Raw genomic sequence first — 25,478 nt, 5'->3', positions numbered from 1 at the left:
GTTTAATTTGTGAGGCTTTGAGGTTTGGCTGCAATCGGGATCCCCCACGGAGTCTTCCTGGGCCCCCCAAAGAAAGCTGAGGTCTGCGGCACGTTAACGGTGGAGGAAGAAGGGGGAGAGCACGCAGTCAGCCAGCAGCTCCCTGCGCAGCAGCGCTGCTTCCCAGCAGGGACACGCACCCCACACAAAAACCCAGAGCTGTCCTTGCTGTGCTCATAAGGATGCTGTCCCCACAGACATGGGCATGCAAACCTGCCTCACCTTGGCCCCATTGCAGCTCCCCATGTCCCCCCAGCCCCTTGCTGCCTGCCAGCCCGCTGGGAAGGGGGGCGGCCGCCCGCCTGCCTGGCAGCATCTTTTCCTAGGTAACCTCCCCACCTATTAGTGGCACATTTGTTTCCCTGCGTTTCCTTAGAGCTGTCACGAGCCACACTGACTCTTTGTTCCTGGGGGCTGTGGCGAGGCCTCTCTTCCCCCTCCCCATCCCCCTGGCTGGTGGGGGGTGTCCTGCAGCATGCAGACCCCACAGGCCCCCCCTTCAGCTACCATGCTCCCCCTCCTGATTGGTATTCGGGGGGACATGTCCCAGCCTGGCCCCCCCAGTCCTGCTCTATCCCCAACAGAAGGGGCTTTGCTGGGGAGTGCGAGGGGGTACAGCACCCGGAGTCAAGGGGACAACAGCCAATACGTGGGCACAGTGACAGCAGGGACACTTGGCCCTTGCCCAGCAAGGGGAGGGGTACATTGCCAGAGGAGGCGGCTGGGACAGAAACATGGGATGCTGGGGAAGTGGAAGCAGGGAAGTTTGCTTCTGGGGGAGCTGCTCTCTGCTCTGATTCCTGGGACCATGGAGCTCTACACAGGGCCACCAGCGCATACACATCTGTGCAGAGAGCAAAGGGCCGCATGCCTGGGGAGCTGGAGTGACCCTGCTCCAGCACGGAAAGATGAAAACACAACGCGGTGCCTGCAGGTCCTTTCCCACGCAGCGGCTGCAGAACCTCGCTGGAGGTAGCAAACCCCAGCCAAAGCCCCAACAGGAGCTATTGCCGTGGGAGGACGGGGCGGGTGCCTGGCACAGGAGAGCCGGCGCGCAGCCAGAGCCAGCCCACCACTGCGGCAGCATTCCCAGGGAGCCAACACGCAGGCAGGCACCAAACCCCCTGCTGATCAAAACCAGGGCTCAGGCTGGCAAGTCACCCCAATGGGAGGGAAGCAGAGCAGCAGTACCAGCATCCCCCCTCAGCATCCCCCCTGCTGGCAGCTTCCCTCTGCAGCATCCCCCCTGCACCCACACCTCAGCTGACACCAGCACAGCCACCCACCACCATGGGCTGCTCCACTGCTATACCCAGCCACCACGGAGCACACGGGTTTTGTCCTGACATTTCTCCATCTCTCCCTTCCCTATCTGGGGTTTTTCCCAGTGCAATGCCAAGAGGAACGGTCACTGATACAGTCTCGCAAGTAACACCTCCCACACGCAGCCAGCCCCATCCAAGCAGGGCCTGTTTTGTTATTCCTTTCCCTGACAGCTCCTTTTTCACTTGTCACCCTGTTTTGCTACTACTCAGCTCACAGCTTCCTCCTGCGTGGTTGTGGCCTGCTCCTTCTTGAAGGATGTCATTTGCATTTTCTCAAGTTATTTAGCAGCGCTCCATTTTTCTCTGCCTGCTTTTCCAAAGGCAATTAGGGCTCGGTTTAGCCAGATGCAGGGATGGTGAGAGGAACCAGCCCCAGAACTCACCATAACGCAACCTTCCCTGCCCAGGCAGCTGCAGTGCTCTCTGCAGCTCCGCTCTGAACTCCCTCATCACCACATCTTTGAGTACCCCTGGTCCACAGTGGGGCTGTATCAGCCCCTGGTCTCTGTCTCAGCTCCCAGCCAGAAGGAAGTGTAGAGCATTGCTACCCCTCTGCAGGCTCCGAATCCCCCCAGCTCCTACAGCATTTCACATGTCCCCGGCTCAGAAAGCCACCGGTCCTGATTGAGATGTTAATGCTGTTTCCAGGGAGCCCCTGCCCTTACAGGCGGGGGAACAGCACCACCGGCCCTTCCCCCTGGGCCTGCCTGCCAGCTTGGGTGCAGAACTGTCTCCTCCACAATTTTTGCTGGCATGGGTCCGACAGGAATCAGCAGACCATGGCCTATGTCCTAAATCTCCCTGTTCCTGGAGACAAGACCTTTTTTCCCCACTCTCTGCTCATCCTCTCTCAGCTTCCCACTCCACCGAGCACGGAGCAGCTGCAGCAATGAGGGAAACCACTGTGGCTGCTCCAGGGGGGATACATCCAGCCAGGATCGCTGCTTCCCTGTGGGAACATCTCCCCAGAGCTCCCTGCAGCCGAGCACCCACTGCTCCTCTCTCCCCTCACGCCAGCTCTGCTTCCCTTGGAGCAAACCATTTATTTATAGTCATCCTGGCTGCCTTTAGCACATTTCCAAAGCCCACGTCTTTGCCTCCCCGACGATGCGCCCGCAGCATTTCTGTTCTCGCCCCGCTGCTATGGCCACCTCAGCCCCCTCTCTCCTCCTCGTATCCCCCACCCAGGACACCCATAAGGGCTTAGAAACAGCTTCAGGGGGAGGTTCTTGAGGGAGAGAAGTGAGACAGGGTTTCAAAAGCCCTCTCCCATCCTTCCCTGTCCCTTCCAAGGGAGCAGAGAGAAACTCAAAGGTTTGGATGCCCCGCTCCCAAGGGAAAAGACAACTCCTGCCAGCTTGGGAGAGATGCTGAAGCAAGGTCTGCCAGCACCCCCTTGGCTCCCAGCGTGTTGCAGGGCTGCAATGGGAACCCTGTGCAGAGCCAAGATGCACACAGCTGCGGGGCACCAGGGACCAGCGCTGGGCAGTGCAATAGCAGAGGTCACCTTCTTGCCTGGGTAATTCTCATTGAAGGAAAGATCCATTTAGTACCAGCTCTCCACCTCACAGGAGATGTGCTCTTCCCCAGCGAGCTGTGGGGGGACCCTGGCTCCTCCCGGCCCATGGCGCTTTGTTCTTCTGTCCAGTGCTGACAGTTTAATTAAGCCCATTTTGAGATGGGGTCACTGGGGTCAGGCTCTCTGCAGCGAAACCTCAGATCAGCACCATTTCCAGCCACCGGGGCTGCTTAATGAGTTATCCGTGGGTATAAATAAGGGAGACCATGTGGAGAGTCCCTCTGCCTCATTGCCGAGGCACTGGCACACACACACCCCCCCCACCATGCCACCACCTCAGCCCGAGATGGTCTCCAGGCAGGCATCAGGTCAGTATTCCCAAATACCGAGGGGAAAGCATTCCTCTCAAGGCGTCTCACCTCCCCCATGCCCTCATTTGAGGTTTGCTTTCCATTGGCCCTTTCCTGCCATTTCCCAGTTTATTTAAGCCCTGACGGATCAGGTTTAACTCCAGCCCTTTCCATTATCCCAATGCACAAATGCTCTTTATAGCTGAGATCCGAGTAACTAATTGCAGTCAGGCTGGGAGACCACAAAGCACCACCACTGTGGATTAGGCTTTGACATTCAGACCCAGGCTGCGGGCAAAAAGCTCTCCTTCCCTAACCAAGCCCAAGGTCTGATGCTTCCAAGGTATTTCCATGAGGCCCAAGGTACAGCGGAAAACAGCTCTATTGGTATCCCATACCCCACATCCAATAGACCTGCCTTAACCTGCTGTCATACTGCTGATGTGTTGCTAAAGATGCATCGAGACTAAGCCTAGAAGAAGGCAGAACCCAGGTACCCATCTAAGCAACCCCCACTGGTTCCTGCATCCATCCCTGGCTTTCTCCTTCAGCTGCCACCCATCTGCCAGCCTCATTTCTCAGCTACACAGCTCTCAGCCTGACTTGTTCAGCCAGTTTCTGTTGATCTGAGGCCTCCCAGTACCAGGGTGTGAGGACAAAGACCTAGAAGATACCCTGGGAGCAAGAGAAGAGTGCTGTGGGGTGGCCACAGCAGGCAGGGCAAGGGGAAGCTCGCACAGGCACCGCTTGCTGGAAACAGTCTGGAGACCAGGATTTGCAAGAGCACAGTACTGCTAAGAGCACTCTTCCTGACCAGCACCGGTCCCAGCCTGCCTCTGGGGCAGGGAAGGGGCGCCAGGCGATGGGGTCACCCCAGATACATTTCAGCAGTTAAATAAGTGCAAAGCCTGGTGGAGAGGCTCTGGTTTCAGTTCAAGGCAAGCTGATTTCAACTTAGCTTAAACCTACTCCCCACTGACTCATATCACTGTAGCCTGAGCCAGGTTTGCAGCAATTTAAGACTGTCCTTATGACCCCCTACACTATCCGGACTAGCATCGGTCCAGATCCCACCTTCCTGCTAAACCAGCGTGTCTAGACAAGCTCTGCCCCGGGCACCCCCTGCCCCATTGTCCCCCAAAAGCATCCTCAAACACCTCAGCAACAGGCAGCTGTGAGGAGAGGGAGCTGCAAGTCCTCCAGTGTATAAATGCAGCAGCCGGCTCTGCCCTCAATCCCACAGGTACCATGTGGGTAACATGCTGCAGGGAAGGATGGTGAGTGTCTCAGTGTGTCCCCAGCCCCACAGCTTCCCATGGCTCATTGCAGGGACCGTCTACTCCAAGTGCCCATCAAAGCTCACACTACATGGCACCACAGACAGGGCCCCACACTGCACAAGAAAAAACCCTGGTGCTGGTGTCCAAGTGGGGTTTGCCACAGCAGACATGGGCAGAAAACAGCTTCAAGGCAGGACAGGAGGGAACAGGTTCAAAACAACCACTGCGATGCGAGAAGCAACAGCGAAACAACAGGCAGAGCCTGAAACACACCTGAACATGGGGTGGCTACAAGGAGCATCTTACACACCCCTCCTCACCCCCAATGGTATGTATTCACAGCCTGTGGAGGGGCACACCACACAGCTGCCTGGGGGGCTGCCCTCCCGCATCTCCCCAGTGAACCGTGGGGTTTGCTTTTAGAAAGAGCCTGGTATTCAAACCCAGAGAAGACTGACAGGGAAACATTAATGTTAGTGAAACACTTCTCCCCACCGTGGTTTTGTTCTGCAGCGGGCACTGGAGGAGGATGGGCCCTTGCTGGCGCCGGGATGCAGCACAGCTGAGCTCGACAAATGCCGTTTGATAATTAACTGAACGCCTGCGCTATCAGCTGCCATTACCTAGGCCCATCTCTGGCACAGGTCCACCATTTCACACACCCCATGCTGGCAAACCCACTGTGGTTTAACCCTTCACTTTAACCCTGGCACTGCTGGAATTAAACAGAACTGCTGCTGGAGCAAAACAGCTCAGCCGCCAGCCTGCAGGTGCAGGCAGGGCTGCCTGGCCCCAGCATGGCCATGCCTGTCCTGGCAATGTTTCAGCCCATTCAGTTATTTCACCCACTCATACCCTGCCCCAGCAGGGATCTGGCATCCTCATTTCACAGCTGAGACATGGAGATACAAGATGCTGTAAGCGGAGAGCTTATGTCTCAGTCACAGCTGCCCTGCTCCTATGCACTGTGAATCAGTCACAGGGTGCAAGCATCTTCTCAGAGCAATGAGGAGCATCCAGCCCCAATTTCACAGAATCACAGAATCAGCTAGGTTGGAAAAGACACTTAAGACTAAGATGGGCAACTAAGATGATTAAGGGAGTGGAGCATCTCCCTTATGAGGAAAGACTGAGGGAGCTGGGTCTCTATAGTTTGGAGAAGAGGAGATTAAGGGGTGACCTTATTAGTGCATATAAATATATAAAGGGGGAGTGTCACGAGGATGGAGCCAAGCTCTTCTCAGTGGCAAACAATGAAAGGACAAGGGGCAATGGGTACAAATGGACAAAGAGGTTCCACTTAAACCTGAGAAGAAACTTCTTCTCAGTGAGGGACGAACATGGAACAGGCTGCCCAGGGAGGTTGTGGAGCCTCCTCTGGAACATTCAAAACCCGCCTGGACACGTTCCTGTGTAACCTTATCTAGGTGTTCCTGCTCCGGCAGGGGGATTGGACTAGATGATCTTTTGAGGTCCCTTCCAATCTCTAACATACTGTGATACTGTGACCATAAAGTCCAACCATTACCCCAGCACTGCCAAGTCTAACACTAAACCATGTCACTAAGGGCCTCGTGCACACGGTTTCTGAACACTTCCAGGGATGGTGATCCCAGCACTGCCCTGGGCAGCCTGTGCTGCCTGATCACCCTCTGGGTGAAGAAATTGTTCCTAACATCCAACCTAACCTCCCCTGGTGCAGCTTGAGCCCGTTACCTCTTGGCCTATCCCTTGTTACATGGCAGAAGAGACCAACCCCACCTCCCTACAACCTCCTTTCAGGTAGTTGCAGAGAATGATAAAGTCCCCCATGACCCTTCTCTTCTTCAGACTAAACAGCCCCACTTCCCTCAGCCGTTTAAATGCACCTTTCTTACTCACGGCCCACTTCCCACCATGCATGGTGCCTGACATAGCTGAGAGCCAGTAAATGATGCTTTGTTAGGAGGAGGTCCTGCAGTTCGAACAGCGCTGGCACCGCCAATGGCACTGCTGCCCACGTGAAGCAGCCCCAGGAAAGGGAAAGCCAACACAGAAAAGAGTATTTATCAACCCCCCCCGTAGCCCTCCCCAGGCAGCCTGCTGTTTCATGGAGGGAGGAGGAGCAGAGGGGTCTGCAGAGCTGCTGCTTGCATGAGAAAAACAGTCCCTGGGCATGTTCTTATGGGTGCAGAGGCACAGGCGGTGATGGGGACACCAGGGGCTGGATGAGCATTGGGCAGGGCTTCCCCCTCCTTCCCCAGGCTGCCCCAGACACCAGCGGAAAGGCAGCTCTTGAGCAGGGCTTTGGGGCTCTCTGTGCCCTGTGGAGGTTTCTGGGCAGGATGCAACCCCCTGGGGGCATCCTCCTTCACCCTCCCTTCATCTTCATGAAAACCCAATCTGGGGTGTAAGGGCACCCCGCTCCAGAGCCTGTGATCTGCACGCAGAGAGGAGGCTGCAGGGCTCGCAGCACCTTGCAACAGGCACTGTGCAGGCACAGCCCAGCTTGGTGATGCCAGTCCCAGCCCAAACTGCCCCCACCATGTTCCGCATCCCTATACACTGCAAAGATGTTTAACACAACCTGTAACAGCACCCATCTCAGGTCTGCCACAAGGCAAAGCCGATGCCCTACCATGCTGCATGTTGCTCAGAAACAGGATGCATTCCCCTGCCACACACCAGGTGCTCACTGGGACAAGACACCAGTAACCACCAGGGTAACCCCCACAAGCAGGGATGTCAGTGCCCCTCCAAACCCCACAGCAGCCCCCCAGGCAAGCCCGCAGGGGAGCCCCACTGGCACAGGGGGTACTCACAGCCGTGACAGTGCCTGGTTGTTCTGGAAGAGGAGCTCAGGCAGGGTGTGCAGCTGGTTGCGGTTCAGCCGTCTGCGGGGAGGGAGGAAGGGGTCAGGGTTCTGGGGGCAAGGCAATTGCCCTACCTGCAGCCCAGCCAGCAGCTCCAGACACAGCTGGGACCTTTGGCTCAGCCAGAGGGACCATTAGAGCAGAGCATCCCACCTGGCAAGGACACCCCTGTCCTGCTCACAGCACTGGGGCAACCAATGGGGCATTAATAGACTTCCCCACGATGTTGTAATTACACGCAGACAGGACTCCAAGCTGTTAACTGCTGATTGCTGCTTAACTGCGCTGTTAACCTGCTGCTCACTCAGCTCCTCATATTTGCTCAGGGTTTTTAAACTGCTGAGCTGTTTTACTGAGTACTGGACTGGAACTTATGGCTCCCTCAGTAACACACAGGACACAGCTGGTAACAGCGAGAGTGATTTGTGTTTAACCTGCCCCTCACCTCAAAAACATCTGAAAGGACTTTTAAGATCCACAGAAATGGGTTTGCTTCCCACACTAAAATACCACTGTTACGCAGCAGAGGAGCTGTTTGAAGTCAGGCAGCACCGATACTTTATGGCTTAAGGAAAGGATGCTCTCTGCAACTAAGCCTGGTGGCCCCTCACCGACCCGCCTCCATGCCCTGCACTCACAGCCGCTCCAGCTCCTTCATGTCATCGAATGCCCCACGCTCCACCGTGCTGATCTGGTTTTCCATCAGCTGCCTGTGGAGAGAAGGGGTCAGCTTTCCAGAAGGTGAATCTCAGCAATTCCATCCCACTGGCAGTGTCCCCAGTGCTCCTCTGCAGCCAGGGCTGCCTCGCTCCCACCTTCTCCTCTACACAACCCAGCCCCTCTCTCCCCACTCCCTCCTGTCTGGAAGCCCACCATGCTCAGCCCAGTGCGGATGCCTTCCAGCCCTGCTGACAAATGCCCAGCAAAGGGCTCAGCATCATCTCTACCAGGCCCAGGAGAGGCCAGAAGCCGAGCACGGTCCCCGCCAGCATCACAGCAGACATCCCCTTGCCAAGAACTCACAGGACGCGGAGCTGCTTCAGCCCAGCAAAGTCGTTCTTGTTGATCCGTGTGATGTTGTTGCCATTGAGCTCCCTGTGGAGAGAAGAGGCAGAGATCAGCAAGGAAGAGCTCAGGAGGTGTCCAGGCACTGGGGCTCCCCAGTAAGAGCCTGTCCCACAGAAAGGGCAGACAGGAACAAACAACAGCAGCAACTGCTGCATTTCTGTGCCCCTCACCAGGATGGCAAGGCTGGCTCCCACCTCTGGAGAGGACCCTCATTCTTACTGGGCACACAGAAGTCTGGCTGACCAGAAGTGTGTCAGCCAGCATCTTTCATGGATGCTGCCCTGATCCCCCATCTCCCTGTCCCCGTGCTCAATGCCTCCCTTGGGACAGAAGCCCCAGAACTCTTCGCAATGCAATAAGCAGCCCAGCGACGCCAGCAGCCACCTGGCTGGATGCACATCATTGCACCCTGGAAATACAGCGAACACCCATTAGGGCCATCCAAAATGCAGAGTGGCTCAGAGAGGGCAGGGGTAATAAGAAAGCAAACCACTGTTCCAGAGGAAAGCAGGATCCCTGCAAACACCCAGCTGCAGGTCAGCCACAGTTATCATGCCTGGTTCAGTGTGCAGCCATCTCACACCTTCTGCCTGGAGAACAAGCCACGCTTCCAGTTTCACGTTCCAAGAGACACTTGCACAGGACAAGCTGCTCCTCCTGGCATCTCTTTCATACAAAAGCCCTGGGTTAGCAGAGGGACAGGTACTCCAGCCACAAGGGAGATGCTGCCCTGGCTTGCTCACCTCACTGGTGAAAATAAGGGGAGACAGCAGCACCTGGGGGGCCTACACCCACCCACGGCAAGGATTGCCCCACTGCTGGACCCACATTGGCAGGGGCTCTGCTCCCAGCCTGCAGGCTGCACCTCCCTGTCTCTCCACATCACAGTCTCAAACATGCCCCTGCTAGGATTATCCTGCTTTAACACTGAGTGTGGAGCTACAGGGGTTTGCACCTTGCAGTGTCGGCTCTGCAGTGCCTTTCTGCATGTGGGCTGTGAGCACTGTTTGGACAGCAGGACTGAGCCCTGGGACACACAGTTGCAGACTTGCAGCTCCTGTGCAGCACCCTACAGCAGGAGAGAGCCTTCCTCCTCCGCAGTGTTTGCTCCTTGCCATGAGGCTGATCTGCCCACGGCATGTGCTGGGGATGGAGGATGCCCACACGAACGCACAGCCTGGGGAGGGCTCACACGCTGCAGACTGCACTGAATACAGACACAGGAATAAAGAGGACACCAAATAAACTAAAAAGAGGAGGAGGAGGAGGCAGTCGAGGGAAGAACAAGCTGCTGGAGCCAGGGAAGGGGAGAGGCAGGCGGTGTTAGCCCAGAGCAGACTGTGGTGCCTGGGCAGGACCCCAGCACCAAGGGCTCTTTAACCACCCAGCGGGTCTGGGGAGCAGGAATGCCTCACTCACACGAGGGGCTGAATACAAAGTCTATGGTTCCCATCCAGAGGCAGTCTCCCTCCACCGGGCTCTGAGGCCAACCAAGCAAGGGGTCAGGGTCAGCACCGGGCTGGCCTCAGAGGCACTGAGCAGCGTGCCGGGTACAGCCAGCGCAGCCGTGCACCCCAGGGTGCTGCCATTGTCCTGCTGAAATGGCTGATAATGGCTAATGAGTTCCAGCTCGCCATTATAGCCTCGTAATTACACCGCTATTCAGCGCCTGAGATTGCCGGGCTCCTGCCATTATCCAGCCGTGTGTGCCTGTGTTGGGAAGGAGGCTGGGAGAGCACGTTACTAGGACACAGATGAATGCAAGCGGGGAATGAATAGAGGTTCCCCAGCCCCGCCGATTAAACTGAAACCCACACTCGGGCTCTGCAGCCCCACAGCTCGCCCAGCTCCCATACAGCAGCGCACAGCATGCACATCTGGCTCGCAGAGCTGGGGCTCCATCCCGCAAGGTTGCACCCCGTGGGGCTCAGTCCTGCCCCTCTCCTGGAGAGCAAAACCCACAACCAGGCTGTAAGTTCCAGGCATGAGGCACTGAGGCATCAGAGGGACATCTGTCACTGCAGGAGGGGTGGCTTGGTACGTACAGATGTGTCCTGATGGACCACAGCCCTGGGGTCGGCTAAGGGCAGGGAGAAACCCCAGCTTCAGGAGTGGTTTTCTCCAAATGTCCTAAGTGGTCCCTGCCAAAGCAGATAGCCTGGAAGCTCCCTAGGGTCATGCTGGAGGTAATGGCACCCATCCGAGAGCTCCTGGTGGGGGAAGGTCCCCAGCAGGACTCCCATGCACCTTGTTTTAGACATATCTAGCATCAGCTTGGCTGCAACGCGTAAGTGAAAATTAGGAGTGAGGAAATCTCGAATACTGCAGACAGCAGAGAGGCTTGGTTTGAAAACTGCTCCATGTGAGAGCCAAGATTTACACTTCAGCCTGCAAAGCCCAAGGCAGGCTCGGACACCTCTGGGGTGCTTGGAGCACCAGCATCCCAGAGCTTCCACCAGACGCAGAGCACAGGTAGAGCAGCGTGGAGACCTGCAGAAACACCTGAGAGCCATGGACTGGACACAGACAGCCCCTCCACATCTCCCAGGCACCATCTGGGATAAAGCATTTCATAAACCCTTTCCAGCACAAGGAGGCACAAGCAGAATATGCTGAAAAGGGACACGAGAACCCACCACAGCCTCTGCTCCCTGCGTGCTCACTGAGCAGCCTCATGGTGCTCCGGGGCTGATGGCTATCCCTGAGCAGAGCAGTCTTCCAGGGCCCCTTCACAGCCCTGCTCGCTCAGGAACCAGCCCTGCATGCTCCCTGACAACCGCTCTCAGCATCCCCCCCTTGCCTTTGTTCGGGTAAATGATGGCCTTTGCAACCAAGATGGGAATGAACAGCAGGTAAAGCTTATTTGTAAGGATGCCGAGGCAACACTGCTATTTAACTTCGTGCCTTTTTTTCCCCTCTAAACCCCCTCAGTTCCTCATGGTGATAAATTACAGTCTGCTGTGCCCAGAAAGCCAGACCCCCATTGCTCAGCTGCTCACTCGCTTCCTCTGTGCCCTTTCCTAGTGAAGCGAAACACCCTGCCCTGCCCCACGCAGCAGAGCTTTGATAACGACTGATGTGTCTGGGGAGCTGCCTGGCAGATTGGTTGCGTTTCTGGACTGTGATTTGAAAGCAGAGATGCAGGGGATGCTCTTTCGCCGTTAATCCATAGGATTTAATACCAGAAAGCATCCTCGTGTTCATCCAAATCTCACCCTGCGCTGGAGAGGCAGAGGATTTTCATTCGCTGCCTTCAAGTTTTCAGGTTTTTCAACCCCCCCCTCCCACTTCTTCCTGGGAAGAGGAAAGTCATTAAAACAAGCAGTCCCTTTGCTATGTTGCTTGTGAATCATCCCACTCCCAGATGGGATGTCTGTGCTGCAGCGGAGTTCGTTAGACTGGATTTGCATAGTCTGGGTTTATATTTGGTTTCTAGCTTTGAATGGCTTATTCCATTCCCGAGGGGGGGGGGCCTGATGCGCCTTTTCCCTTTGCAGGGTTTGGAGCTACGCTAACTCAGTAACAACCTCAGAGAGTGCAAATGCTGAGAGGTAATTTATTAAATACAGCCAACACGAGTGGTGTTTCCCTGGGCACTGATTTATCAGCAGCAGGAAGGGGAAGGAGCAGACAGCGCAATCCCACTATCCACGCTCTGTTGCAAAAGCAGCAGCTATCTGGCACACACATGACTCCCGTCCTTGTGCTCAGCTCTGCTCTGCTCTCCCATTGAGGCAGAAATCCCAACTGCTGTGCTCCCCGGAGTCCCTCTTTTAATAAGGCAGAGTGAAACCCTGCAGGATGAAACCCTGCATTTGTACCCCTATGTGGAGAAATGTCCCCTTGTCCCAGCCCCACCAGCACAGAGTGGTGGTGACTGCAGAGGGGAAGAGGAGGTCGGTGCCCGCAGTGCCTGCAGCCAGCCATGCTCCTGCAGACCCCAAGCCAAGGACCACCACAGCCCTGGTCCCTGCTGAGGCTGGCAGTTGCATCGCTGATGTGATGTGTCCCTCCCTCCATGGTTCCCCATTGCCCTGCTGTTCAGGGGCCCCTAGGGGCACAGCTCCCCTCCCAGTGGCTCTGTAGCTCTCATCCCAGAGCCCTGACCCCAGCTGGAGCCGGCAGTGCCAGATAATGATCAGGGAAGCGGAGAAATGAAGGCTGCAAGGTCACACCCCACAGCAGTATCTCTGCAGCCCTCCATCAATCCTGACAGATGCATACATGGCTCCTTCAGGGCAGGGCCTGATGCTTCCATGCCCTATTCCAGCATGTCACTGCTCCTGCCTCAAGACCATTTCCAGAACTCTGTCCTGAACCCCTCTTGCTGCAAATGAACCCCATCCCTGCCTGCCCAAGCCACCATGTTGCATAGACCAGGCTGCTCCCTTGCCCACAGAGGTCCCTCACTCATCCCTGTTCCCCCCAGCAAGCCCCATCTCCCAGGGCAGAACTCTTCTGAGGCCCCATCTCAGGGGCAGGACCTGCTCAATTTGTGCTCCCATCTCACATCTGTGCTGTTGGTGATCCCTTCCTACCAAAGACCTCCCTTGAGTTTCCAGGCAACGGCATCCTTTTTGTCAGCCCATTCCCCTTCTTTGCCAAACCCAATTTGAAATCGCAGCTGTCCCCCAGCCCTTTTGCATCTATCCCAGCCTGGCTTGCATCTGCAAATGTCATGAGCAGCTCATGTCCCATCTCGCAGACTGCTAATGGAAACACGGACCAGGCTCAGAGCCCAGGCTGACCCCTGTGCTCAACACTGGGGGACAGAACAGCTGCAACCTTTCATCCTATGCTTTTATTGCATTTTTCAAGTCTTCTCAAGATCCCACACGGCTGCTTGAATGTAACCGAGCCCCAGCACAGGCTCACAGGGCTGCCTGAGCAGTGAAAGGCAGGGCAGAGCTCTGGCCCTCCCCAGGAGAGCTGGTCCCCTCCAGCACCAGCATCGAGGATGCCCACTGCATCCCTGCAGCCCCTGGGGGCACATCTTGGTTCCAAACCCCTTCCCCTCCAAGGGGGGTGCTGCTGCTCAGGGAAGGGGCACTCAGTACCCACACTGGGCTGACACTGCTGCACAAGGGGCTCAGCACCTTCTCCTTTTCCTTCCCATCCCTGCCCTGATCAGATCCCTCAAGGAAGAGCAAAGGTGCCCAGAGGATTCATCAAAGTCCCTTGCACCCCAGAGTGAACACCTTGCCAACACCCCCCTACTAAATGCCTGCAGGGTGATGTGCCCAAAAGGGGAGAGCTCCAAAAGCAGCTGTTTGGGCTAATCTCAGAATAACTGCTCTTAGCCAAAGGGGAACCCACAAAGCACAGCATTGACGGTGTGGGTCTGGCAGGCTTTCTGCTCTTCTTAACTTCTCTCTGGTGTTTTCATACCACAGTCATCAGCCACTCACAGTCAGGGAATGCTGTACACGCACCCAGCATCGCTGTGTGTCACCTTCAGGTTATAAATACTACCCTCCCTGAGCGGCGCTGTGACTGAGGAGAAGCAGCAGTCGGTTCTGCTTCACAAACGGGGAAACTGAGGCTCAAAGGAACAGATTTGCCTGATAGCCCCCACATTTGGTTTTTTGTGCTGTGCTGGGTAGCCTGGTGAGAAGTATTCCTGCTCCTGTGGCTCCTCTGCTTCCCAGTGGCTTCACTGAGCAGATCGAGCTCCAATTCACCTGCACCTTGCTCAGCAAACTCCCTCTGCTCATCCCTCCTGGAGCAGCTCAGAGCAGGGATAGGAGGACAAGTGCACCCAAACTGCTTGGTTACAGGTGCCTGCTCAACCCCAGACCACCGGAGCATCCCATTTTGGAGCTGAGGCTTCTTCCCCATGAGGATTATATCCAGGGCCAGGAGCTTGCATCTCTCCCACTCCTGGTGCCCAGAGCTGCTCCTTGGCTCCATCGCTTGAAAAATTAATCTTCCCTTTTTTCTGATCTTCCTCCTCCTAGCAGCCTCTCTCCCCCATAGGACACTCGCTCTGCTATTTTGAGCAGCAAGTGCATCCAAAATGCATGCCAGGAAAGCAGATACTCAACACAGCTTCAGAGCTTCTATGTGGCAGGAAAGCCTGAGATGGTCCCGAGAGGACAGACCCTGCACTAATCACCATAGAGAGGTCCCTTCATCCCATGTCGTTCCCTTCCTGCTTCCAGCAGTGCCACAGTCCTAGTGACCAGGCTGCAAAGCATCACCTCTCGCTGTCCACATTGCTAACTGGAGCCTGTGCTGCACAGCAGGAAAACCTCTGCTCACCGCTCCCACCACTGCAGCCCTCCCTGGCTGTCCCCTATGTGGGGACAGGGGCCAGCCTTGGAGCTGCTCACACTGGAAGCCTGCCAGGGATATGGGGCTGACATCCCCTGGGACGGGGCCATTTGCTAACGCACAACTGGTTTTTATTGCCTTCCACTAAACATGCACAAAAACCTCTCCTTGCCTGTCAGGTTTTATGAAAGGTTATTTTGGTAGCAATAAAGATAAAGAGGATGCATCCACAGCACTAAGTACCTCGGGAGCAGGCAGGGAACCATGAAGGACTCGGATGCGAGACAAAGACAGGCTCCTTGGTTGCCCACCTCACCCTCCTATGCATGCACACATGCACATGTACTGCTCCAGAGCTCATCTCACCCACCCAGCAGAGCAAACTGGACCAAGGATGAAGGAGAAGCCCCTCTCAATTTGGGATCATGGGTTCATAAACCTTTCCCTGCACCGAACACCCTTTTCATGCCCACATGGCCTTGGTGGCACCCAAATCCCTTCTGTTCTCCACACTGCAGGTTCTGCTTCCTTGTGGTGAACCCTCGAGCATCCTTTGCATTTTATAGCTGCCTTGTCTCTTCTGCTGGCTGGAGGTTCCATAAGAAACAATGAAGTAGGGAAGCATGAAACTCAGAGCAAATGTATATCCTGTAAGGATTCAGCCAGATGGTTTCTGTGCCCGTGTGCATCAGGGTGCTACCCTTCACCAGCACCACCGCTGCCGTGTCCAGCTCACCCCGCAGCTGCAGGCTCTAGGCACAGCAGTGACTACGTTTGAAGATGCACACCATAGACCCACAATTACAGCCAGGAACAAATCCCCCTCCTTGCTCTCACCTCAATTGCTGGCAGCACGATGCATCACCCCGGAGGAGCAAAGTGGCAGCACATTTAAGGCAAAAATATCTATTTTAAAGGATGCAATAAAACAGAGCCAGGGAAGGGTTTATAGGGAAGCAATTGCTGCGCGGGGTGAGAAGTGGTCACCAGAGGCCAATCCAACCGGCTTTATTGCCTGTTACTGGTGACTTTTCCCAACTAGGGGACAATAGATCCTCCGTTATCAGCCTCGGCTCCAGTCAATACAAACACGACATAGTTTTTTAAACTAATATTTTTCCAGCATGCAATTCCATGGAGAGCAAGAACGCAGCGTTACCATGGTGATATATAGACAGCATCTGCCTTGGACGTAGCTGAAGGGAGAAATTGGAATAGAATTGCAAATTTCCTCTGTCCAGGAAGGCTCCCAAGGAAGCCACCGCAGTGGGCTGTGAGAGGGCTGCCTTTCCCATCCAGCCCGCATCCTGCCCGTGCCCTGCACTGGCTCTCCTGAGAGCCGAGGTCAGCAGGACAAGCCAGGTGCTACCCTGGATGGACACTGGTCCTGCACCCTGCATCCTGCCTCAGAGCTCTGCAGAGCCTGCACTCTCCCTCACTGTGCCTGCAGCCAGCTTCCTCATGTGCAACACCAGAAACGTGCCCAGGCACCCAGGAAAGGGAGAGGTTGACCCCCTTCAAGGTGCTTCCTAAGGATTAACATTCCCTAAGGTCCCCAAGGAGACACAGCCCAACAACTGGTGTCAAACACACGAGTGCTGCTGCGATGCACCCTCCTTGCTACTGCAAGACACTGTGATTAACTGGCTGGAGGGAGATGTGGGTGTGTGAGTTAAACACACTCTGACCAGGAGCTCGCTTTGGGCAGGGGATGGCTGGGCAGCATGCAAGCATGTTTCAAAGTGCGGCTGCCACAGCATCGCACTCCGCTACTCAAAGGCTGGAGCTCAGCACCCCTTTTCTGTGCCAATGCAGATGGCAGAGACAGCAGAGCTGGCAGAGCTGGCTGCAGTCTGGACAGGGCCCTTCTCAGCACAAGCAAACCCCAAGTTGGTGGAACAAGGCAAATGGGAGCCCCATGCAATGCTGAAGCCAGGGACCTTGGGAGGGAGAAGAGAGAGCAAAGGGGTACGCGGTGGTGGGGAGCCCCAAAACCCAGCTCCACTGCCCCCCATATGGGGGAGAGGGGCACAGCCAACAGCGAGATGGAGGATGTTCAACCCACCAGAGAGGTGCAACACCGTCAGGCTCTATTCATCCCCCACGAGCAAAGACCGGGGCTGGAAGCAGCCATTTGGCAATGGCAAATTCACACTGATCCTGCTGGTAGGGGGAGAGGAACCCCCTGACAGGGCAGTCTGCTCTTCAGAGATGCTTTCAAGGAAAGAACAACAGAAAAGCAAGCAAGCAGGGAACGGAACCATGTCCTCCTCCCACAGCTCTACTCTGGCGGCTGAGACCAAAGGGGCCCCCGGGAGCAGATAGCACTGTAGTGCTGGAGGATTATCATCCCGTCCTGCCTATGATGCCTCCAGGACCTGCTCTATCGCGCTTGCCAGCAGCGTAGGCAGGAGCACAGGCAGCCCTGCAAAGAGCCCAGAGATTTTGCTGCTTCCTGCCTTGCTGTAGCATAAACCTCTCCGCTCAGTGCCTGATCCAGGCAGAGGTGGGGTTGCAGATTAGAAGGCACTTAGAGAGCAATGTGCTGTGCCCCAGTGCAAGGAAAGAGGGTCCAGTGTCCCCCCATGCAGCCACCACCCATGCTCCATCCCAGACACATCTCCAGCCGTGTCTCTCCCCACCAATGGCATGGCACTGGGGAGGCATCACGGGGAAACCTTCAAGCAGAAGAAAAGACCTCTTCCCCCCAGCCCATGATTCTCCAAAGTTGCAGTGACTCTGCAAGGCAAATAATTCCCTCTTCTTCAAAGGAAAAGGGTGCGTTTCAAAAGTGATGGAGCTCAGACATCGTCACAGAATGCTGCTGAGTCCCCGTGGTGACTTTGGCAGGGCCAGCATGTGTGGCTGAGGCAGCAGCAGTGCCCTGACAGGGGTTCAACCCATGCTACCATGGGGCTCAACTAGGCTGGAGAAACCCTGGAGCCTCCAAACACCATGCTGGGTGCCCCACAAGGCTGCTGGCATGCAACAGGCAGGAAAGGTGACAGCAAGGACAGCACTGCTCACCGGCACATGGTGAGGTTGGCATTGCTCACACAGCACATCATAGGTCTTGGGAAAAGAGGCAGGTAGCAGAGAGCATCACCGAGAGGTTTCTGGCTTCCCAAAGCAAGCCAGTCCTTGGAGACAGCGAGTCTGGAGCACAGAGCCTGCTGCAGGCTCCCCTGTGGTTGCTAGCTGACCCTGCTCCATCAAGCGGTGAGAAGCTGGAGCCTGCGAGGTTGCAGCCTCTTTACAGGGAATGTGAACTCGCTTACGAGCTGTTACAGCAGGAATTCACTGCTTGGAGATAGACCTGCTCTGCACAGACACCCTCAAGCACCTGCAAGGGCGTGCAACACAGCGGGAAGTAGTTATCCAGCAGACAACACCCACGAGAGAGCAGCACGTCTGGCCCAACCCAGCCAGCAGATCCGGCATCGGCAGCTGCATGAATACAGAAAACCCCACATCTCTGAGCGGTGACGGACACGGAGGGCCAGGTCAGTGGAGGCAGAGCAGGAGATGGCAAGCAGGACCTGCTGCCAGAAGGGGAGAAATGCCCTGCAGGGCAGGAGCAAGGTGCCCACCCAAGAGTGTCCTCCATCAGCCTACTCCAGCATCATCTTGTCTGAGCGGTGCTGAGCACCAGCCCGGTGGGCAGAGGATGGAGCTCACTGCCCATGCTCCCCCATGGGGCATGGAAAGGCGATGCTGCAGAGCCCACCGAGCTCCCCGAGGGGCAGAAAAGACTGGTGCAGGCTATGAAGAAACCTTCCTCCTGCCCTGGGCACGGAGGAAATGGGGATCCTCTCTCGGAGCTCATAAACCAGCTCTATGGGACTGCAGCTTGCAGCAGGCAGGTCGCTGCGCTGTGTGATAATCAATTGTATGAGGATAATCATGGTGGGAGAAGAGAAAACTCGACTGAAGCGGTGTCCCGCAGAGCTCCCAGTATGACAGGCTGGGTGCTGCCAGGCTGCCTGCAGTCCCTGCCTGCAGGGTCTCTCCCCAGCTGCAGGCAAAGAGCACATCACGCTACGGTAACGGGAGGAGGGAGGCACAGCACTGTGTGTGTGGCTGTCCCGGGATGCATCCTGCAGCTCTGCTGCCCCAGAAGGAGGCAGCTCAATGCTTCCCTGTCCTGCAAGGGGGATTTCAGGCTAGCCTGGCCCCATGGCTGGAGCTGGGGGTTACTGTGCCACCAGGCTCCAACTGCAAGCAGAGGGGAGAGGCAGGGGAGCTCTCCCTGCTCTCCTGCCAGGACTAGAGGCACCCACACACTGGGAACCTGCTGCCAGCAGCAGCTTGGACACATCCAGCTCATGCCCCTCTCCCCAGAGCAGGACCTGCTGCAGTTCTCAAGCATGGAGACCTGCTCAGCAGGGTGCAGTGTCAAAGGGGTATCTCCCTGCTTGGGAGCCCAGTAGGAGCCACAGGACCCCCGCAGATGGCTGGACCACGACTGTGGGAGAAGCTGTTCTTATGGGGTCCAGCCAAGGGACCCAGGAACACCCCCAGCACAGGGGGAATGGGGCATCGGCTTTGAGGAGCAGTGAGGTGCCAGCACAGGGGACAGGCAAGGCTGAGTGAGCTGTGTGCACGGCTGGAGGCTGGTCACACCGGGGGGATCCCAAGGGGAGCATGGAGGAATGGGGCCTGACCCTAGCACCATGTGCAGCACTCCCAGGAAGGCTTCCCGGGAACAAAGGGGTGCCCAGCATTGGTAGGGGCTTGGGGTGGCTGGGACCCTTAGGAAATACCTCCGGCAGTGTGTGTACCCCATGACGAGTCACAGCCACACACCCACCACGGGACAAGCATGCAGCTGCACACTGCAGCCCATTCCAGGCTGCCCCAGTGCAAATGCCCCCCTCGAGCACAACTCTAATTCCATCCCCACTCCACATGCTCGCACACACACGGGCACAGGCAGGCTCTTGCACACGCTGGACCCCTTGCACACCCCTCCCACAGAAGAAGGGCTGCACACGTATCTTGCCCAGTGGGCTCTTGCACGCACACACTGCTCGGAGGGCATGATGCTCATACCCTCACCCAACCGGCTCTTACACACCCATCCCCTGGACAAGCACTTTTACATACACACAGCCCCCCCGCTCAACGGGACGTCGCACATCCTTGCACACGCCGCTTTTGGGCACGGGTTCACACATGGCCCCACGGGCGTTTGCACTACCCGCTGCGGGCAGTCTGTTGCACACACACCCCACGGACGGACTCTTTGCACATGCACCCCGTGGACGGGCTCCTGCACACGCTCCCGACAGGCTCTTACACACGCATGCCCGCGCTGGGCACTTGCAGGCACCCCCCAAGACAAGCCCCGGCCCCAGCGCCCCACCGCTCTCCCGCACACCCCCCCTCCGCCGCGGCCGCTCCCGCTCCCGCTCCGCCCGGCCGGACAAAGCGCCGCGGTACTCACAGGCGCTCGGTGCCGCGGGGGATGCTCTTGGGCACGGCGCGCAGGGCCGTACCGTGGCAGTCCACCGTGGTGCCGCTGCAGGCGCACAGCGGCGGGCAAGCGGCGACGCGGCCCCGGCACAGCGCGGCGCACGCCAGCAGCCAGGCAGCGGCCCGCAGCCCCGCCGGGACCCCCGCCGGGACCCCGGGGGCCGGGGCCGCCATGGCAGCGGGCAGCGGATTAGGCGGAGGGGCCGCTGCGCATCACCGGGGAGCGGAGCGGGGCTGGGCACGGCACGGCTTGGCTTGGCTTAGCACGGCTCGGTACGGCTCGGCTCGGCTGCGGGGCGAGAGCCCCGTCGGCGCACACCCGCCCGCTCTCACTGCCGCCCCATCCCGCAGCCCAGGCACAGCCTCCGCGCTGGCTCCTCCCTCCGCCCTGCCCGCCCCGACGGGCCCCCCCCCGCCGCCGCCACCGCCCCTCCCCGCACCCCCGACGCCGGCGGTGGGAGCGGCGCTGGCCGGGCAGCGCAGCGGTACCCCCGGAGCCGTCGGGGCTCAGCACCGCCCCGGCCGTGCAGCGAGGTTGGGCTCCGGCTCGGTGTCCCCTCTCCCAGGACAGCGCGGTTCGCCCGAGGGCAGCCGATCCCAATGTGAGGTGGCTGCAGGGTGCAGCAAGGAGAGCGAGCAGCGTGCGGGCAGGGGGACTTGCAGGGACCGGAGAAACAGCCTGGGAACCGTGCGCGGCAGGCAGAGCATCCCCACCTCTCCTTTGGGGTGCCAACAGAGTTTGCATCCCCCGGGGTGCCCCAGGCGCCCGTGGCCTGTCTCCCACCCGGCACTTCAGAGCCCCTTCCCCACCATCCAGAGCCCAGGAGAGGTGTGGGGACCATACGGCAGGCTGGCACTTGTCAGCCAGGATGGTACTGAGTCTGCTCATGGGAACCCTGTGGCCATGACCCCAGCACGCAGGGGGAACTTGAGCACACATCTGCACTCCGCTCTTCGGCCCCTGCACAGGCAGCAAATCTTAAAGCCCCGGCTGTGCAAAAGCTGTGTCCTTTCCTGCTCTGGGGAATGTCTTCAGAAATAAAGTAACCCAAATATCTTTGTGGCCAATCCGCCAGGAAGAAAAAAGCAAAATAAACCTATTTCAGTGCAAAAAGAAGGAAAGCCAAGAAATCTCTTGAGCTTGGCTTCAAACGGTTGACGTCTCAGAAATGTGAGCATTGCATTACCTTCCATTTTCTTCCCTGAGGTCTGCAAATGCAAAGCAGAATGGTGTAACCAGAAGGGATGATCACCTGCTTTATTACGGCACCTGAAACACTTGTAACCCCATGCCTCCAAGAGCTGAGTCCTTAAGGAGAACAACAGCATTTCAGGATGCCCAGCAGAGCCCTGGCTGCTGGCAGCAATTGCTGCAGATGCCCTCCTTGGAAGACATCCTTCCTATGGAAGGAGGGGAGGTGGGAGCCTGCCGCATCCCTCTGGCAGCCGGAGGAGAGGTGTGTGAGCACGGGCACCCCACTGCACGCTCATTTCCCCAGCCAGAGGGGTACTTGCAGGGTCAGTGGCAGGTCCCCCCCTCTTAAATCAACGCCCTCAGCCTATGGAGCTCCACAGGCTCCTCAACCGGAGTGAGAGGGAGGTGACTGCATGGGGTGTTGCTCCTGTGAGGGACACCTCACACCCACACACACACACACACAGAGGACTGACTGCACCAGCTTGGCCTGGATGAGCAGCCCTTTCCCATCCCCAACGCAGGCTCCCATCATCTGTCTGCATTTTGGTGACATCTCCTTCCTCTGGCCCCTGTCCCGGGAGGAAGCTGTGCCTGGGATGGATGAAAGGGGTTTGTTCCTCGTTGCTACCCAGCACTCCTGACAGCGAGGAGGATGAGCTGCTTCCCAGGACTCCGGGAGCCGACTGCTCCCTGGCACGGCTTCAGCAGAGGTGGCCCTGCAGCCGTCCCTGGGGTCCTGGGGATGCCCAAAGGGGCCCTGTGACAAAGACCATGGCTGAATTTCGGGGCTGTGAAGCTTGTTTCCTACTGGCTTGAGTGTGATGCTATGAGTGTGATGTGATCCCCCTCCCTCCCATGCTCCCCATCACCCCGTGGCCAGCAGAGTAGAGCTGGGTCTTCCTAACCTGCCCTTTACCCCTGTTGCTGGCAGGAAGGCAGGAGCAGAAGGAGAGATCTTGTTTCCTCCCTTTGCAGGCATTTGCCCCGGGCAAGCTCTTGTGATCTGCAGAATAAACATGCTCCCTCCGTCTCTGTGTCCAGCTGCAGCAACACCCTGTCACCTTACAGCCAGGGCTGGGGGCTTGCCAAAGCCAGTGGCCAGCAGGGGCCTGCCTGGAGGCCACCGTTGCCTGTCCCAGTTCCAGCGGCAGTGAAGGGCTGAAAACCCCATTTCAGGCCAATTTGCCCTTCAGAAGCCTCAGCTCCTGCTCTCCTATGGGAGCTTCTTGCCACCATGTACTATGCATCCAGCTCCATGGAGCATCGCACAGGGCTGGGCTGGTGGCCACAGCCAAGCCCTCTACCACTGCTGTGGTTGCACAAGCAACCCCCTTCCAGGGCTGCCAACACAGTGAGGGCTGAGTGAGCCCAGTGGGGCAGGACAGCAGCATGGGGGGGCAGGCTCTGCACTGAGACCCTGCTCCCATACCTCTGCCCTGGCTCGCCTGGGTGATCCCAAGTCAACTCCGGGATAGTGTGGGCTTCAGAGAGCAACAGCTGCCCTGGAAAAGCCCAGGGTGCCTCTGAATATGGACAAAGAGCAGGGAAAAAAATAACCCCAAACTTTCCTATATCGGGGGAGGCCTGGTCCTGCCGTCTGCCACCGGGATTTGGGCCAAACTGTTTGATATAGAGGGAGACCATCTGGATCGTCTGATGGGCTCTGGGTTTGGTTAAAATGAAGCAGAAGCTTTTCTCGTAGGAGAGGAGTTTTCATGGGAAGATCCGGGGAAGGGTTCCAGGGTACGTGCCAGACCTGTCGTGCAAAGAGATGCGAAGCAGCTACGAAACTTCAAACAGAAAATGCTGCCAGTTTCAAGCCAAGGCCCCTGGGCAGCATCCAGGCATTTCCCCCAATCCAGGATGAGCCACAGCCCGTTCCTAGTACCTCTCTGGGCTGGTGCTGGGTCCCCATCAGAGCCAGCAGTGGCTCGTCATAGAATCATAGAAGCAATTGGGTTGCAAAGGACATTAAGATCGTCTAGTTCCAACCCCCTGCAATGGGAACGGACACCTCACACTAGAAAATCACCCTGACAGCACCTTCCAGCATTCCTGCTCCAGTGTGGGTCCCTTCCATGGGGTGCATCCTTCAGGAACAGACTGCTCCAGTGTGGGTCCCTTCCATGGGGTGCATCCTTCAGGAACAGACTGCTCCAGTGTGGGTCCTTCCATCGGGTGCATCCTTCAGGAACAGACTGCTCCAGTGTGGGTCCCTTCCATGGGGTGCATCCTTCAGGAATGGACTGCTCCAGTGTGGGTCCCTTCCATGGGGTGCATCCTTCAGGAACGGACTGCTCCAGTGTGGGTCCTTCCATGGGGTGCATCCCTCAGGAACAGACTGCTCCAGTGTGGGTCCTTTCCATGGGGTCCATCCTTCAGGAATGGACTGCTCCAGTGTGGGTCCCTTCCATGGGGTGCATCCTTCAGGAACAGACTGCTCCAGTGTGGGTCCCTTCCATGGGGTGCATCCTTCAGGAACAGACTGCTCCAGTGTGAGTCCCCCATGGGGTCACAAGTCCTGCACCAAACCAGTTCCAGTGGGGGCTCCTGTCTCCACAAGGCCACAGGTCCTGCCAGGAGCTGCTCCAGCGTGGGCTTCCCACAGGGTCACAGCCTGCTTGGGGCATCCCCCTGCCCTGCCATGGGGTTCTCCCTGGGCTGCAGCTGGAATCTGCTCCACCATGGACCTCCATGGGCTGCAGGGCACAGCTGCCTCACCATGGGCTGCACCATGGGCTGGAGAAGAACCTCTGCTCTGGCTCCTGGAACACCTCCTCCCCTCCTTCTGCACTGACCTTGGGGTCTGCAGGGCTGCTTCTCTCACATGTTCCCAACTCCTCTCTCTGGCTGCCATGGTGCAGTATTCCCCCCTTAAATATGTTATCCCAGAGATGTTACTACCATTGCTGATGGCCTCAGGCTTGGCCAGTGGTAGGCCCAGCCAGCTGGCATTGGCTCCATCAGACACAAAGGATGCTTCCAACACCTCACAGAAGCCACTCCTGCAGCCCTCACACCACCAAAACCTTGCCACACAAACCCAATACAAGCATGCTTGCACCATGCCTGCTCCAGTTACCCTGCCAGGGAGCATTGCAGGATCTGGCTCCCCTTGCTTCAAACCCTTCCTCCCACCAGCAGCATCACTGAAACACACGTGGTTTGGGAGCAGTGGCCACAAGACCCATGTGGGGATGTGCCCAGAGCACAGTGGCTGTGACCTCTGGCTGCCCAGTGTCCCCCTGAGCAGAGCTGCCCCTATGCTGGCCGGGGCCACATCTGTCACCCATGGCCCGTGCTGGGAGGCCAGGCTGCCTTTGTCCCACTGAACACGCTTGGCTTTGGAGAGCAAGGCATTGTGTGAGAGCGGGCCAGCATGTCGGCCCTGTCAGGGCACCTGTTGGGCTTGTGCAGCGTGACAATGCCCTTGATGGGTCTATTATGGACTGCTGCAGGCAGCCAGGGCGCTGGGATCACAGTAAATCTCGCCTGGTTAGCAGCAGCAGCAGCAGGCAGGGCTGCGATGCACTCTTTTTGGCGTCTCTTCAGGGACAAAGCCCTACGTGGCCGGCAAACAGCAAACACATCACCCTGCAAACATGGCCAGTGTTGTCCTGTGAACACGGCCAGCATCACCCTGCAAACACTGCCAGTGTTGTCCTGTGAACACGGCCAGTGTCACCCTCTAGACACCACCAACATTGCCCTGCAGACACTGCCAGTATCACCCTGCAGACACTGCCAGTATCACCCTGCAGACACTGCCAGTATCACCCTGCAGACGCTGGCAGCATCACCCTGCGATCACTGCCAGCATCACCCTGTGAACCTGGCCAGCATCATCCTGTGCCAGCATCGCCCTGTGAGCACAGCCCCACTGACTGCAGGAGAGCAAGCAGCTTCACTGCCTGGGACCTCACCACTGGGACCTAGTGAAGGGAACAGCACCCATCAGATCCTCCAGGATGATGTGGGGGATGCTGATGCTCCCATGCTTCATGCAGCAGGGACCATCCAAGCAGGGGAAGCCTAGCCTGTCCCGCTGCCTTGAATACTTGCAGAGCAGCAGGAGGGGAACAGCCTGCAAGGCACCAGA

At 57.4% G+C, this 25,478-nt stretch overlaps 1 protein-coding gene across 1 annotated transcript in view; it reads right to left on the bottom strand.

Annotated features, from left to right (window-relative positions):
* SLIT1 (slit guidance ligand 1) overlaps positions 1–20,416 on the bottom strand; it is a 60,786-nt gene extending 40,370 nt beyond the window's left edge. The window contains exons 1-4 of the mRNA XM_061372466.1: positions 20,153–20,416; positions 8,389–8,460; positions 8,004–8,075; positions 7,315–7,386 (exon numbers count right to left, since the gene is read on the bottom strand). Coding sequence (XP_061228450.1) covers positions 7,315–7,386; positions 8,004–8,075; positions 8,389–8,460; positions 20,153–20,355 — 419 coding nt within the window. The 5' untranslated portion in view covers positions 20,356–20,416. The remainder of the gene's footprint in view (positions 1–7,314; positions 7,387–8,003; positions 8,076–8,388; positions 8,461–20,152) is intronic.
* Between the last annotated feature and the right edge of the window lie 5,062 nt (positions 20,417–25,478).

The sequence above is a fragment of the Neopsephotus bourkii genome, unplaced genomic scaffold (genome assembly GCF_033783945.1).
Source record: "Neopsephotus bourkii isolate Nb327-2 ecotype Australia unplaced genomic scaffold, CSIRO-AGI_Nbou_v1 NB_1615, whole genome shotgun sequence".
In the NCBI taxonomy this organism is placed as follows: domain Eukaryota; kingdom Metazoa; phylum Chordata; class Aves; order Psittaciformes; family Psittacidae; genus Neopsephotus; species Neopsephotus bourkii.
The sequence above is the reverse complement of the archived record's forward strand: the minus strand, read 5'-3'. Positions and strand labels throughout refer to the sequence as shown.